At 39.6% G+C, this 17,180-nt stretch overlaps 1 protein-coding gene across 3 annotated transcripts; it reads right to left on the bottom strand.

The window, feature by feature from the left end:
- Positions 1-142: 142 nt before the first annotated feature.
- On the bottom strand, positions 143-14,452 carry MS4A3 (membrane spanning 4-domains A3). 3 transcript variants are annotated; one of them, XM_003275206.3, is made up of 7 exons: positions 14,340-14,416; positions 9,555-9,726; positions 8,287-8,424; positions 6,591-6,647; positions 3,811-3,969; positions 1,595-1,696; positions 146-1,066 (listed from the first exon to the last, which is right to left on the bottom strand). In XM_003275206.3, the coding sequence occupies exons 2-7, from the start codon at positions 9,708-9,710 to the stop codon at positions 989-991; spliced, it is 690 nt and encodes a 229-aa protein (XP_003275254.2). In that variant the 5' UTR covers positions 9,711-9,726; positions 14,340-14,416; the 3' UTR covers positions 146-988. The 3 variants fall into 3 exon arrangements, with proteins under 3 accessions (XP_003275255.2, XP_003275256.2, XP_003275254.2); XM_003275207.2 differs by lacking the exon at positions 8,287-8,424 and having other exon boundaries at positions 143-1,066; positions 14,340-14,452; XM_003275208.3 differs by lacking the exons at positions 8,287-8,424; positions 9,555-9,726 and having other exon boundaries at positions 143-1,066; positions 14,340-14,409.
- Between the last annotated feature and the right edge of the window lie 2,728 nt (positions 14,453-17,180).

Raw genomic sequence — 17,180 nt, 5'->3', positions numbered from 1 at the left:
AATTATACGAGGAGCCACAGTGGAAGTATAAGTAAGGTTTCCACTGTATCTCTCCAGCACATCTGACCACAATCCCACCTTGGCTTTCACCAGCAACAGCAAGACCAGCAACAACAGCAACATCATTAGCAAGTACCTGTGGTGCTGTTTCACATTTTCTTTTTATTTTCATTTAACCCTCAGAGCAACTGACAAAGTAGTTGTTATTATTACACCTATTTTACAGATGAGGAAAAATAGGTCAGAGAGATTAGATAACTTGCCCATGTTCATACAGGTAATAAGTGACAGTTTCAGAATTTGAACCCAGATGTGTCAGATTCTAAAGGCCTTATTCTTTACTTCTCTACTTTACAGTTTCCCATTGTCCTTTGAAGAACACATTTGGGCTTGCTCTCAGACTCACCAACATAAATTATCATTTACATATCAGGGCATGTGTGAGTTCTAGCAGTTCACTGAAATAAAATCCCTGAGCCTTAACCCTCCTATCTCAAATATAGTGAAAATTTATTTTAATGACAATGATGGTAATTTTTTATTTGACACCTTTTATAATGCTGATGTTAGTTAAAGTGAAGAAGCATTTCTCTGTAATGGAAAAAATGTCTCATTTTTCTTCCTACTGGGTGGTCAGAAGTTGGATTTTAGAAAAAATATATTGAATAGGGATTATACTGCCTTCCTTCCTTAAACCTCATAAAGCAATGGAGTAGGTGGGTAAGAAGAAATAGAACCAATTTCTGGAAACAACTTTGGAGTAATGATCATAGAAGTTACAAATATCCAAGAATGCCTAAAGAAATATATCTGTCCTTCCATACCCACAACACACAAATAGGATTTATAGTTAGGAGAGAAAGGATAGAGTCAGTCAAATGTCCAAGGTTCTTGTGATTGGTGCCATGGTAGAAGGATTGAGCTTTACAAACAGGCTCATGTTCTCCTGAGTTTGTGGGTGAAGCTCTGAGTCACTGGAGATTTAAGGTCAAATATTCATGCTCTCAGAATTAGTTTCATAAGGAAGTATTCTTGATTCCACAGAATTGGGAGGTGAGGAAATTTCCTAAAAAATAAAACAACATTAATGTCCACGAACAGGATCATTATCTCCTCCTCCTCCCATCCGTTCCTGTTATCATCATAATCATCAACAATAAAATCCATTCATTGATGTTTACTGTGCCAAATGCTGTAAAGATTATATAGACAGTACTCACAACAAACATTAGAAGAGAATGAAAATATTATTTTCATTTTACAGTTAATATATCTAAAATTTAGAAAGAATTATTAATTTTTCCTAGGTCATACAAGTAGAAAGTTACAAGTTATAAGAAAATAATAAAACTTAATTCCAGCTGTATAAGAAAGTATGCTCTTATATATCAAGTACAGTATTTCCTCTTGCATTTTCACGTCCAAATTCTTTTCTACCCTTCATTCCATCTCTAACATTCATACAATCTCTAATTCCAGGAACTCCACAAATCATTACCACATAAAAGTTTATTTCTAAGCATCAGAAACAACTTCAAACCCGACAGGGAGGCTTTGAGACCATGTGAATGATTAATCATTTGAAAAATCTCACCTCTCTTGAATTACAGCAGTTTGTTTTGCACCACATGGCTACAGTAGAGATGGTTATGCATAATTCCAGCGAGGTGAGAATCAGCAGTAGAGACACCACGCCCTAGGGGATATGATGCCTTATATCAAACCCAGTGGCAACATCCAGAGGTAAAAAAAAAAAATGTCAGCAGGAAACCAGACTACAACATCTCCCCGCCGTAAAGTGGAACAAAGCGAACCATAAATTAAAGACACAGACACATATAATACTGTAGAAGAGATAGTATCTCAATCTAAAAGCATGAAAACATTTTCTCTGAAGAGAAAGATGTGTCGCATTTCTATGTCAACGCATGTGAAGTAGCTACAGGGGGAAGAAGCTGTAGAAACAAAATTCTGACATTATCACTAACATCTTCCAATCTGAATAGTGGTAAACTAAGGAGAGGAGTAGGCAGTTTAGGAAAATGAACAAAAATGGCCCTTCCACAATTTCATTAATAGCACTTTATAGGGGTTTAGGCATTTACATTATCCCTAGAAACTAAAACACTAAGCTGATATAAACACAAAATAAAATGGTTGGGCTGATGATTCTACTGTTGTTACTGAGGCACCTAGAAGCAACCAATACAATATAACCCTGGAGGAAAAATACCTCCAAATTCACGGAAAAATCAGGCTCCAACAAATATAAATTTAGATCATTAAAAATATAATAAAGAAAATGAGAACACAAACTTCCACAAGTAGTGTCTCACCCATAGGTGGGAATTGAACAATGAGAACACTTGGATGCAAGGCGGGGAACATCACACACCAGGGCCTGTCGTGGGGTGGGGGGATGGGGGAGGGATAGCATTAAGAGAAATACCTAATGTAAATGACATATTAATGGGTGCAGCAAACAAACACGGCACATGTATACATATGTAACAAACCTGCACATTGTGCACGTGTACCCTAGAACTTAGAGTATAATAATAATAAAAACAAGAAAACAGGAAGCTTAGGAGTGAGTCTGTAATTAACAGTTCATAGATCATTGGGATGAAATGGATAATTCCAAAGGAAAATATTAATTTCTAAGTAGACCTCACAAGAGGTAGAATACCTAAACACAAATTTTTAAAAAATTGGTAAGGTTGGCCAGGCGCGGTGGCTCACGCCTGTAATCCCAGCACTTTGGGAGGCCGAGGCGGGCAGATCACGAGGTCAGGAGATTGAGACCATCCTGGCTAACACAGTGAAACCCCGTCTCTACTAAAAATACAAAAAATTAGCCGGGCATGGTGGTGGGCACCTGTAGTCCCAGCTACTCGGGAGGCTGAGGCAGGAGAATGGCATGAACCCAGGAGGCGGAGCTTGCAGTGAGCCGAGACTGCGCCACTGCACTCCAGCCTGGGCGACAAAGCGAGACTCCATCTCAAAAAATAAAAAATAAAATTGGTAAGGTTATTAAAGAGCTTTCCTTTGAAAACACCATGCTCATTTCATTCTAAAGCGCAGTCCTTCAAAACTTCAAGTCATTATTTGAACATTCCAGATTGCAGAGAAAGTTGTAAATCTCTCGTTTGTTTTATTAAGCAAGGAGATATGAAATGAAACTTTAAAAAAAATCTCTCTGCGGAGTGTAATAGTAGTAGTTGTAGTAATAATTGTGTATCATGATATACTAAGCCTTGTTTTAATTGCTTATCATATGTTAACTTATTAAATATTAACATCAATCCTATGAGATGGGTACTATTGTTATCCTCATTTCAAAAATGAGAAAACTCAAGGGATTATCTAATTTGCGCTTCATTATAAATCAAATAGGTGGCAGACCCAAGATTCAAATTATGGGCTGGGTGCAGTGGCTCACGCCCGTAATCCCAGCACTTTGGGAGGCTGAGGTGCATGGGTCATGAGGTCAGGAGATCAAGACCATCCTGGCTAACACGGTGAAACCCTGTCTCTACTAAAAAAATACAAAAAATTAGCTGGGCATGGTGGTGGGTGCCTGTAGTCCCAGCTACTCAGGAGGCTGAGGCAGGAGAATGGTGTGAACCCAGGAGGCGGAGCTTGCAGTGAGCCGAGATCATGCCACTGCACTCCAGCCTGGGCGACAGAGCAAGACTCTGTCTCAAAAAAAAAGAGGTTCAAATTATGGCACATTGGTACCTGATATATTATTTTTCTGTACATCCTGGATTGTTTGAAATATTTTATACATATTTTTCAGAAACATACATTTGATATGGAGCCCATGTAATTGCATAGGTCCGGTGACTTTGAAGACTGACAACTCTTTAATGACAGGATATTAACTGCTAAATTTACTGAGAGAAAAGCAATCCCCACTAGTGCAATTGTACCACTGGCAATGTTCATTCCAAAACTGTTCTGTATCTAAAAAAGAATAAGAATTTTCAATTAATATATGCAGCACATACTTCATTCCTTTGGCAACAATTCATTGACACAAACATTGATTGAATATTGTTTACACACCCACTGATATCCTAGATGCGAGACAAACATCAATGACCAAAGAAAGATTTCTGTCCCCCACCCTCCATGGAGCTTATATTCTAGCAATAAAAACAAAGAAAAAAGTAAACATACTATAGGTAAATTACATAATATTTTTGAAAGTGATGAAGTACTAAGGGCTAACAGAATGGGATAAGGAGAATCTGGGAATCCAAAAAGAGGAGTGGGGGTTCTTGATATTGAATAGAAATGACACTGGGGAGAGGCATGAAAGAGCTGTGGCTGCCAGCCAGGAGGATATCTGGGGAATATCCTTGCAGTTAGGGAAACACTCAAAGTCCTGAGGCCAGAATCTTTGGGGAAGCAAAGGGGCCAAGGGCGTTGGAGGCATGTAGGCAATACTAGGAAATGAAGAAGAAGGAAAGTTAACAGAGAGCCAAATCATGTAGGGCTCTGCAGATCACGAAAAGAACTTGTTTCTAACTCTAAGAAAAATACAAAGCCAATGAAAGATTTGGAAGAAATAAATGATATATTTGGCTTTATGGTTTCGAGGGATCACTGTTTCTAGCAAGGCAAAGAGAAGTTCAACGATAAAAGCTAGAAGCCCGATTAGGAGAGACAAGGTGGATTGGATGAAATGTCATCAATAGAAAGATAAGAAAAGGTCAAAATTGGATGTAACAATAGCTTGAAAGTAGAGCCAACATTATTTGCTGATAAAGAGGATTCAGGATTGTGAAAGAAAGAAGACTCTGGGTTATTCTGTGTTTGGTCTGGGAATCTAGAAGGATGACATTCCCCTCAGCTGACATGAGGAGAAGGTTTGAGGAAGAAGACTGGGAGTTGGGCTTTGGATCTTTACATGCCAGTGTGATGATCAGGAGAGACACCTGGGCTGGAAATACTTATTTCAGGGTTGTGGGCATATAGATATTATTTGAAGTCATAGGAATGTGTGAGATCACAGAAGAAGTACGTATAGATTGAGAAGAGCAGGTGGCAAAGAATTCAGCTCTGGGGCACCAGAACATTAAAAGGTCAGAGACAAAGAGAGGAACCAGGAAAGGAGACTGAGATGGAGAAACCAAAAGATGGGAGGAAAACCAGCCAAGCAATGTATGCTGGAAGCCAAGTGAGGAAATTCCTGGAAGGAAGAGTGGGAGACTAACTATGCTAAATGCTGCTCATGGGGTAAGTTAGATGAGGATCAAGAGTCGACCGTTGTTTTAGCAGGGTGGAAGTTTTCAGTGATCTTAAAGACAGCAGTTACAGAAGGATAGTAGGGAATAAAATAAAGTCTTATTGAAGTGGGCTTAATTCAAACCAGTATATGGAAATTAGAGAAAGAACATGATGATTCCTTTGAAGGAGTTTAGCTACAGAAGGAAATACAAATTGTGCCTGTCTCTAGCAGGGAGAAATAATGTCAAGGTTTTCTTTTTTTGTTTTGTTTTTAAGTTTAGAACAGTAACTGGATGTTTACATGCTGATTAGAGATGGGGCAAGGTAACTCATGCCTGTAACCCCAGCCTTTTGGGAGGCTGAGGCAGGAGGACTGCTTGAGCCCGAGATTTTGAGACCAGCCTGGGCAACATGGAAAGATCCTGTCTCTACCAAAAAAAAAAAAAAAAAAAAGACAAAAATTAGCCAGGCATGGTGGCACACACCTGTAGTCCCAGCTATGTGAGAGGCTGAGGTGGGAGGATGGCATGAGCCCTGGAAGGTGGAGGCTGTAGTGAGCTGTGACCACACCACTGCACTTCCACCTGGGTGACAGAGTGAGACTCAAAAAAAATATATATAGTAGAGAGACACAAATTAAAGTGATGCACTTGTGTGGGGAAAAAAAGAATGGAATCTTATACTCAAGTAGGGAGATCAGCTTTAAAGAAAATCACAAAGTTTTCCTATGGTAAGAGGCTAGAAGAAAAAATACATTGGTACAGATTTAGTCCATTAAGTAGTGGAGGTCTGAAAATTCTCTTCTAATGGCTTCAGTTTTCTCAGAAGAGACAGAAAAATCATCAGCAGAGAGTAAGGAGGAGAGAAGTGGGATTGGTGTTTGAGGATACAATAAAATGGTAAAATAGCTATCCATGGAGGAGGGAAAGTGAATGAATGGACTAGGAAAGTGGAGTATCAGTGGCTACGTGACTCACTAAGAACACATCATAGAGACTTAGCAGTTGTTTAGAATAGAAGTTTGGACTTTCAGTTGTCAAACTAGTTAGTGGTGGGAGTTCTTACTTCCAAATAATTAGAATTGGTCAAACTTGACAACACATAAAAATCAAGAAGACCTTTTCTAAGCTTCAAGTTCACCAATATTAACAGCAAGCATCCCAGGAATGCATCCTCGCAACGTATGTGATCTTCTGCTGACCTACCATCTGAATACGTTAAGAAAACTAATTTTTTGTCCATTAAATGATATTCAATGCCTCAGTTGTATTCATGGACACTTACTATCCTACTGTTTATGAATAATATATTTCTACTCCTCTGATCATAGAAAAAGAGGAAGTGCTACTTACCCATGTTCTCGTGGGTTTTCTCCCTGCTACAACAGACAAGGTTCCTGAACTACAGAACTGTTCGAAAATAGGAAGTAAAACAGATAAAGGAATATTAAGTCTCAACCATTTTCTTCTTGGTCCTCCCTCAATTAGCAGATATCCAGCAATAGTCATACAAACCTCCTTTTTAAATTCACATCCTAGGACACAGAATTGTACTTGATGCTGCTCACTTTATTTATTTATTTATTTATTTTGTCTTTCCATGCAATTAATTTTATTCATTTTGTTTTTTTAAATTTTTTTTATTTCCATACGTTATTGGGGAACAGGTGGTGTTTGGTTACATGGATAAGTTCTTTAGTGGTAATTTGTGAGATTTTGGTGCACCCATCACCCAAACAGTATACACTGCACACAATTTGTAGCCTTTTATCCCTCACCTCCTTCCCACCTTTCCCTCTGAGTCCCCAAAGTCCATTGTGTCATTCTTATGCCTTTGCATCCTCATAGCTTAGCCCCCACTTATAAGTGAGAACATATGATGTTTGATTTTCCACTCCTGAATTACTTCACTTAGGATAATGGCTTATGCAAGGATTTCATGACAAAGAAGCCAAAAACAAATGCAATAAAATCAAAGATAAATAGCTGGGACCTAATTAAACTAAAGAGCTTTTGCATGGCAAAAGGAACAGTCAGCAGAGTAAACAGACAACCCACAGAGTGGGAGAAAATCTTCACAATCTATACATCTAACAAAGGACTAATATCCAGAATCTGCAATGAACTCAAACAAATCAACAAGAAATAAACAAACAATTCCATCAAAAAATGGCTAAGGACATGAATAGACAATTCTCAAAAGAAGATATACAAATGGCCAACAAACATATCATTCACTTTTTAAAAATGAACCATCAGGGAAGTAATAATCAAATAATCAAAGCTGAATGAATACGTTTTAAAATCACCCCTATTTTTTCTGATTGCATGTTGACCCAAATAGTGGAAATGATTCTCCTGATTTTCAGACAGTAATCAGCAGACAAATTTCTTAACTCTCAAGCCAGGACTCTCTGCTGTACCACAAGGCAATTCATCAATACCCATTTTTCATTCAAATTTTTAAGTATCTATAACTGTAACACATAGATATAAGATAATTTTTAGGACTTCATTTGTACTTGGCAAATGTGGTTTCTCTTAATCAGAAAGAGATTTTTGGCCTGGCATCAGGGCTCACGCGTGGCAATTCCAGCATTTTGGGAGGCCAAGCTGGGAGGACCACTTGTGGTCAGGAGTTTGAGACCGTCCTGGAAAACATGGTGAAACCCTGTCTCTACTAAAAATACAAAAACAAAAATTAGCTGGGCATGGTGGTGCATGCCTGTAATCCCAGCCACTCAGGAGACTGAGGCAAGAGAATCACTTGAGCTGGGGAGGCAGAGGTTTCAGTGGGCAGAGATCATGCCACTGCACTCCAGCCTGGATGACAGACCGAGACCTTGTCTCAAAAAATAAATTAAGTAATTAATTAATTAATTAAAAAAGAAAGAGTTTATTGTCTCTAATTGTTTATATCAAGAATTGTGAATCAAAACCACAGCATGCAACCTTCCAATAACCCACAAACAATACTTTTGTCATCAAACACATCTCCAGCAGTGGTATCTAAGAAATAACATACAGCCAGGGGAGTATGAATACTCACAAATATAGCACCCCAAATCGGGTAGCCTGTGTAGAAGGTGAAGAAAAAGAAGTGCGTTTCGAGGTGGAACAGGTATTGCAAGGAACCCAGAAAGACACCCAAAGCCAGAATCATTGCTGCATTCAGGATCTGAATGGCCTGAAAGAAGAAAGGGGAAAAAGGCATAACAGTCATGTACTAAAGTGGACACTGAAAACAGGCCATTTTAATTTTCCTCAGAAAGGAGATGTCGGTGCTTGAAATGGTTACAGTGTCAAGCCTAAATTAACAGAACAAGAGCTTATCTGAAAGAGATTTTGTTCCACACTATCCGCACCAATTCCAGCGGCAGCCTTTCATCTTCACCTCTCTCCCACATTTCTGTTCCTTCTCACGAACTCCTCTCAGAAAGTGGCAGGAGAGTAAAGGAGACATGATTGGTAAGGTAGATGGAGTCAAAGTCTCTTCCCAGCATGCTTTTGGGTCATAATATGATGAAGGCAGACAGAGGATAAGCCATATCCTACTCAGCCTTTCTCTCAACCCAATGTTTAAATTTAAAATATAGAATATAAGCTTCATAGAGCTCAGCCTCCTGAAATGGCTGGTCAAAAGGCACAAAACAAAAAATGAAGCGTCTTGGAATCTGTTCTCCAAGGTTTGATGTTTTCTACCATGAGAAAATGCCTCTGCATTTCTGCTCCCCAGATCTATAAGAAGTCCCTGTCTTTTCTCCAATTCATCACTAAGTCAGTGATAAATAACTCAGAATTTCCTCCTTCTCAGCATAAGCAAGTTTTTCTACATGACACAGTTGGCTCTTGAACAACATCGGGGTTTGGAATGCCCACCCCTTCACGGTGGAAAATCCACATATAATTTGTGACTTCCCCAAAACTGAACTACTAATAGCCTACTGTTGACCAGAAGCCTTACTATTAACATAAAGAGTCGATTATCACATATTTTGTATGTGACATATTATATACAACAAGCTAGAGAAAGTAAAAAAGTTATTAAGGAAATCATAAGAAAGAGAAAATGTATTTACTATTCATTAAGTGGAAGTAGATTATCATAAAGGTCTTCATCCTCATCCTCTTCACATTGAATAGACTGAGGAAGAAGATGGAGAGCAGGGGTTGTTCTTGCTGTCTCGGGATGGCAAACAGGGGTGGAAGAAATCCACATGTAAGGGAATCCTCACAGTTCGAACACACATTGTTCACAGGTCAACTGTATTTATTTTCTTCCCTCTTAAATCAGTGTTTAAACTAAGGCTGACTTACCCCAAGAACTTGTAATTTTCCTTTCTGATAATCTTGTGATCCATCAATGGGCTGGTAGACAGAATTATTCAGCTCGTCTGGTCCCACCTCACTGCCTGGGGTACGATGGGTAGAGGCTGACCCCAGCTCTGCATTATCAACTTCATGGGAGGCCATTTGGGGTTGTTTATGGCTGTGATAGAAAAGAAATCCAAAGCCTTCATGCTTTCCCTTTTTCCACTAGCTACTAAAATTTTGAGTGTTACAGAAGGGTTCGATTCTGTCCATACATTACAGTGACTCTCCACAAATGGGACACCAGGGCAGAGCAACAATAGAGTTTGTACAATATTTAATTCTGTCTTGCCTTGAAGTAGTAGACATCATCAGGTCATTGTAGTAGGCCTTGGTACTTCACTTAACTTTAGAATGGTAAAGAACAATTTCTTTCTCATTTTGCATGCACTGATATACAGTCCCTGCCTTTCTTCAAATCAGTCGAGGGCAACCAGACATATGGTTTCTCTGAGCAGTGGTCTCTTTATAAGAATAATGGCTTTAGTCACATTCCAGTAATAATAATAGGTGTCATTTATTTAGTACTTCTTACTATATGCCAGGCACTGTCTGGATGCTGTGAATGTATTAATATATTTAATTCTGTTATAATATTATTATTATTCCCATTTCACAGATGAAAAAAATTGAGGTATAGAGAGACTGAGAAACTTACCCAAACTTATATAGCTTATAAATCATTTCAGATTCTACTAAAAACATTCTACTCTAAGGTCCAATATTTTTCAAACCACCACATTATACAGCATTATATAGAAGATGTCTTTCTGAGTATCAACATAACATAATAGAGTTTAAGCACTGTGGAAGATCCAAATTCAAATCCAGATTTCATCACTTACTAGTTGCATGACCTTGTAGTGGGAACCTCAGTTTTCACTTCTGTAAAAATGGGAATAATTTTAATTTTATATTAACATTGAGAGAGTTGACTTTGATAATGTACGGAATTCTTAACCTGTGAACAGGTGGTATCAGCTTTTAACTTATACTCTGCCTTCTGACAAAAAGGCCTTCAAGTTTATATATATATAAGGGTCACAAAACAACCACCTCAATCATTACAGCTAAAAAATATGTATCACTAAAGTACACACAGAATGCTTATATTGGACTTCTGAATGTTGGGCAATATAACTTCCTAATTCATAGTACCCTCCAACACAAAATAGTTGTAAAATGCTTATATGCTTTTTTAACTGATGAGGGAGATGGCATGAGATGAACCATAAACACACGAAATGATGCTGTATTCTGCCATAACTATTGATTGGGTTAAGAATAAGATCTTAATATAAATCATTCTACCATAAAGTCACATTCACGTGAATGTTCGTTGCAGCACTATTCACAATAGCAAAGACATAGAATCAACCTAAATGTCCATCAGTTGTAGACTGGATGAAGAAAATGTGGTACATACACACATGGAATACTATGCAGCCAAAAAAAGGAATGAGATCATGTCTTTTGCAGGAACATGGATGAAGCTAGATGCCATTATCCTTAGAAAGCTAATACAGGAACAGAAAACCAAATACCACATATTCTCACTTATAAGTGGGAGCTAAATGATAAGAACAAATGGACACATAGAGGGGAACAACACACACTGGAGATTATCAGAGAGAGGAGGGAGGAGATTGGGAAAAATAACTATTGGGTACTAGGCTTAGTACCTGGGTGACAAGCTGCACAACACACCCCTGTGGCATGAATTTACCTATAGAACGAACCTGTACATGTACCCTTCAATCTAAAATAAAAGCTTTTTATTGAAAAAGAAAGTAAAGAATAGTATCTTAATTTCTACTCCTTCTTATAAATTATATACTAGATCCATTTTTCTTTTTTTTTTTTTTTTTTTTTTTTGAGACGGAGTCTCGCTCTGTCACCCAGGCTGGAGTGCAGTGGCGCGATCTCGGCTCACTACAAGCTCCGCCTCCTGGGTTCACGCCATTCTCCTGCCTCAGCCTCTCCGAGTAGCTGGGACTACAGGCGCCCGCCACCACGCCCGGCTAATTTTTTGTATTTTTAGTAGAGACGGGGTTTCACCGTGGTCTCAATCTCCTGACCTCGTGATCCGCCCGCCTCGGCCTCCCAAAGTGCTGGGATTACAAGGGTGAGCCACCGCACCCGGCCGATCCATTTTTCTAATAATGTTTTTGTCAAGCTAAATACATGCCACTTTCAGGATGTTTACCTTTCTGATACTCTATTCTGGGGGCACGTATGACCCTCACTTAAGTGTGGTGACAAATTTACTAAGCATTGACTTAAAGTGAGAGTCAAGTCATGTTGTATTATTACACTGGGAATTGCTATAAAAGTTCATAAAAGTTCTCTACCAATACTGATAAAACATTTATTAGAAATGTCATAAAATTTTCCTACCAATACTCTTCATCAAAGTTTCCTACCAATATTGATTTTCATGCCAAGATTAAATTACATTCTCTATGTATTTAAATATGGATAAATGTGAAATGACAAGGAACTCTTAACCTCCCGTGTTCAGCACTGCACAGAACCCAAGAGCCAGGGAAGATCAATAAAGCTTAAAGCAAACTCTATGTGAATGATTTCCTAACGTAATTATCTGCAAGAAGTATAAATAAGAATAGCCAAAAAGCTAAGACTTCAAATTTATCCACTGGGAAATTTGTATGTATTTTGGATTAAATATCTAATGAACTAAGATGCATGCAATATGGAGAATGTTGCTGCTTTATGACCAGATAATTTCTTGCCTGTGTCTCCCACCTCACCCCTCACCCCTCCCTATCTCAAAACTCCATCCAGCCTTGTTTTATTGATTTGTCTTCCTTCAGAAGTTCCAAGCCCTCAACTGTCTTTAATCCTCTATGCTATCCCCCTATTCCTGAAAGACAAGTCCCCCCAAGCTTCACCTGGATAATTTCTGCTCTCCTTCCAGACTGTATTTTTTTTTTTTTTTTTTTTTTTTGAGCTGGAGCCTTGCTCTGTCTCCCAGGCTGGAGTGATCTCGGCTCACTGCAACCTCCACCTCCTGGGTTCAAGCTATTATCCTGCCTCAGCCTCCCAAGTAGCTGGGATTACAGGCGTGCACCACCACACCCAGCTAATTTTTGTACTTTTAGTAGAGATGGGGTTTTACCATGTTGGCCAGGCTGGTCTCGATCTCTTGACCTAAGTGATCCACCCACATCGGCCTCCCAAAGTGCTGGGATTACAGGCATGAGTCAACGCGCCCAGCCCTTCCAGACTGATTTTCAGCCCACATGTCATACTTCCAGGACGTTGTTTTTAGTCCTGGCCAACTCTGGAAGAAGCGTGCACCCCTTTTGTTTGCTCTCAAAATTTCCTCAACTTTCCTTCTCATACCACTTAATCAGCCTGAGCTTTAATTGCCTGGATACTTGTCTGTTACCTCGTTGTCTACTCATCACTGCAACTCCAGCGCCTAGCTCAGAACCATCAGATGGCAAGCACTCAGTTAACACATATGTTCAATCAGTAACCAGACTTTTGGTCCAGCCCAAGGTAGCCATCCTGATAAATGATAATGGAAAATACCTCTGCAAGCACTGGAGCCTCTCATCCCGAGAAACCCCAAGAGCACTTCTGAAGGGAGCAAATATCTAACCATATTATTTAACTTGATTTGTTTCAAATAATCAAAATAATCAGGGAGAATTTTCAGCCTCCAGGTGAAACAAAGTATATTTTGTAAAATTCGGTTAAATCAGTTATTTATTTGTTAAAAAAAAATCAGAGAAATGGTCCGGGTGCAGTGACTCGCGCCTGTAATCCCAGCACTTTTGGGAGGCCAAGGCGGGAGGATCACGAGGTCAGGAGATTGAGATCATCCTGGCTAACACAGTGAAACCCTGTTTCTACTGAAAACGCAAAAAAATTAGCTTGTTGTGATGGCACGCGCCTGTAATCCCAGCTACTCAGGAGGCTGAGGCAGGAGAATTGTTTGAACCCATGAGGCAGAGGTTGCGGTGAGCCAAGATCGTGCTATTGCACTCCAGCCTGGGTGACAGAGCGAGACTCTGTCTCACACACACACACACACAAAATCAGAGAAATGTAGATTTTCTAGGAAACTGCCAGTTAAGTTCACCTCTCCAGCTCTTAGTATGTGACAGGCATTTGTTCTAAGGGCTTTACTCATGTTTACTAATTTAGTTCTCACAACCTCAGATAAATGGGTACTACTGTTATGATCCTTTCCATCTAACAGACAAAGAAGCTGAGGAACAAAGAAGTTCAGTAGCTTTCCCAAGCACACACAGCCAGCAATTTCAGAAGCTAAAAATCAGAACCTGGTAATCCATCTCAAGTTATCATGACACTCTACTGTCCCCTGAGCTATGCTAAAATGCACTTTGCAGACCCCATACTTCAGGCATATCGAGACCACCCCTCATTATCAGAGCTGGCAGACAAACTCAGGTGCAGCCAGTGGGATTTAATGTACCTAAGAGGTGTGTGTGCATGTGTGTGTGTCCATACCCACATTTTCCCAAAGAAATTGCTGTATTATTATGTCTAACACTTTCTATCATGGCTCCAAAGGAATCGTCACATCCTAAAGAGAAGCCATGCTCACAGTTAAATGTTCCAAACCTCTACATAGCAACCAAACAGAGACCTTTGCAGACATCCCCAGTAGTCCACCGGGAGGCATTTTAACAAAAGATATGAAAGAAAGGGGAATGTCTGTGGAGAGAGAATCTATACCTTGGAGGATTCAGGCTTTGGCAGACGGCTTCCCTCCCAAGTCCACCTTGTCGCAAGTAGGAGACACTCAGAAAAGATCACTACAGCATCTTTTCCCGATAACGGAAGCCTCCACAGACTTAACGTTATCTTTACTTTATGCAACACTTTAGAGGACTCGGTGAAAATGTTTTGCGGGCTGACTGCCCAGTGTGCTAATCACATCTGCATTTGGGGCCTCGCTGATCCATTGTGTTTCCCCAGGGCTTAGTGATGATTAGGAAACTGGTGTGAGGGATAACTGTCTTCTGGCTTTCAGATGTTGCTTAACACATTGTTGGAACAGGAAATACAAGCAACAAATATGGGTAGACAAGTGGGAAGAGGTTGTGGGATGGAGGTAGAACAGAGTTAGTTGCATAGCAAGAAGAGAGAAAGTCACACTGTAAGAGAAGCATCTGGAGGAGGGAGGTGGTCACTCAGGCACTTATTTTACATAATGTGCCAGCAACGGTGCTGTGTACCTTATATGCGTGATGACATTCAATTCTCACATGCTTAGAGAGGTTAATTACTTTGCCCAATATCACAGATATAATAATAATGCAAATTATTGTTTAAATGTATTAAATGATTACTACGTACAGGTCATTGTTTTAAATGCTTTATATATGTTAATTCATTTCATCTTCACAATAACCCAGGACCCAGGTACTACTATTAACCCAATGTTATGGTAGAGAAAACTATGGTATAGAAATGTTACCCAGCTTTCCTAAAATTTAACTGGAAAAGCCCTGTGCAAAATCTCTGTTTTGTACAATGGTGAAGCCCAAAGTGTGCCTGTTATCCTAATATGATTGTTAAAACCTCTCCTTTCAGTTTCTTTTTTGTTGTTTTGTTTTTTAGGTTTTTTGTATTTGTTTGTTTGTTTTGTTTGTTTGTTGAGATGGTGTCTCGCTCTGTCATCCAGGCTGGAGTGCAATGGTGCAATCGTGGCTTACTGCAACCTCCACCTCCCAGGTTCAAGCAATTCTCCTGTTCCAGCCTTCTGAATAGCTGCAAATACAGGCATGCGCCACCACGCCCAGCTAATTTTTGTATTTTCAGTAGAGCCAGGGTTTCACCATATTGGTCATGCTGGTCTCGAACTCCTGACCTCAGGTGATTCACCTGCTTCAGCCTCCCAAAGTGCTGGGATTACAGGCATGAGCCATCACGCCCGGCCTCCTTTCGGTACTAAGAACTGTTTAAATAATTAAATACAATATGGCTGTTAAAAAATAGAGATAACCTTCTGTATGCTTGATAGGGAAAGATCTCTAGGATATGTAAGTGAAAAAAGAGAAGTGCAAAAGATTGTTTTAGTATGCTACCTTTTGTATAAAAGGCAAAATAAAGAATCTATATTGACAAAAAAAAAAGTGGCCAAATTATATGCTTATCCTAAATAAATGTCCTAAAATAGGTGATAGAAAGATCAGAGCCAAGTGACAGGGAGTAAAGAAGTAGGTAACGTGAAGATTCAAACCACAATCTTTATGAAGGTCACAGGGCCAGGCCTGAGAGAAATGGGGGCACAGACCCTGATCCATGCCCCAGGGGAGTCTGTGAGACAGAGAAGAATGTTCACAGCAAGGAAAGCGAGGTCCTAGTCCTACAAACAGGAGCGTAAGTGGGGACGTGATCACAGGAAAGAGAAAGAGGGCCAGTTACCAAGACCAAAGCATAGTGTGTGGGGCAGAGATTGTGAATATGAAATGAGCAGGGGCCCAGCTGCCAGAAAATTTCTGCACAGGTGCTTCTGCTAAGGGAGCTGGCACCTGAGCCCTAGGGCAGCGGCTCTCCAGGGTCTACATTTAGGAGTGAAGGAAGGGACTGATGAAAGAGAAGACAGAGACAGAAGTCAGAAGGAAATAGCCAAAAGGAAGGTGGTAAAGATAAGATCCTTCCCTCCCCGTTTTAGCCAGAACCATTGACAATGGAATACTGAAGAAGAAAGAGATGACAAGAAAATGCCTTCAGCGAAGAAGAGAAAGAAATCTGAAGAAGTGAAAGGAAAAAGAGTGGATGCTTTCAACATGCTCATTTTGAATTTGGAGCTGTAAAAAAAGCCATGAAAGGAAGTTACTTAAACTCTAAGGCTTCAGTTCTCCCATTTGTAAATTGAAGATCATAGTGCCCACTCTGGGGTATAAAGTGTAAATGACAGAATGCATGTAAAGTCTTAATAACTAAGATCTTCACGTGAGTTCAAAGTAAATAATAAAAATGATTGGGGTCTTTCTTCAATTCCATAGAGAATGATTGTGAGAAACTGCTTTCAAAGGAAGATTCACAAATAAAAATTTAATATACTTACCATATACAACATGATGTTTTGACACATGTGTGCATTGTGCAGTCACTACCACAAAGCAGATAATTAATCTTCCCATCAGATCACATAATCATCTTTTTTTTTTTTTTTTTTTTTGGTGGTGGTGGTGAGAACATTTCAGATCTCCTTAACAAACTTCAAGTACACAATACAGTACTGTTAACTGCAGTTATCATGCTGTACATTAGATCTGCAGACCATTCATGCTGTACATTAGATCTGCAGAACGTATTTATCTGACTGTACCTCATTAAAGCTGAGGGGGGAAGCAGTAAAATAAATACATAAAAATTATTTTTATTTTTTATTTTATTTATTTATTTGAGACAGAGTCTCACTCTGTCACCAGGCTGGAGTGCAGTGGTGCGATCTCAGCTCACTGCAACCTCTGCCTCCGGGTTCAAGCAATTCTCCTGCCTCAGACTCCCGAGTAGCTGGGACTACAGGCACACACCAAAACGCCCAGCTAATTTTTGTATTTT

Source organism: Nomascus leucogenys, chromosome 4 (genome assembly GCF_006542625.1).
Source record: "Nomascus leucogenys isolate Asia chromosome 4, Asia_NLE_v1, whole genome shotgun sequence".
NCBI classification, from domain to species: domain Eukaryota; kingdom Metazoa; phylum Chordata; class Mammalia; order Primates; family Hylobatidae; genus Nomascus; species Nomascus leucogenys.
The sequence above is the reverse complement of the archived record's forward strand: the minus strand, read 5'-3'. Positions and strand labels throughout refer to the sequence as shown.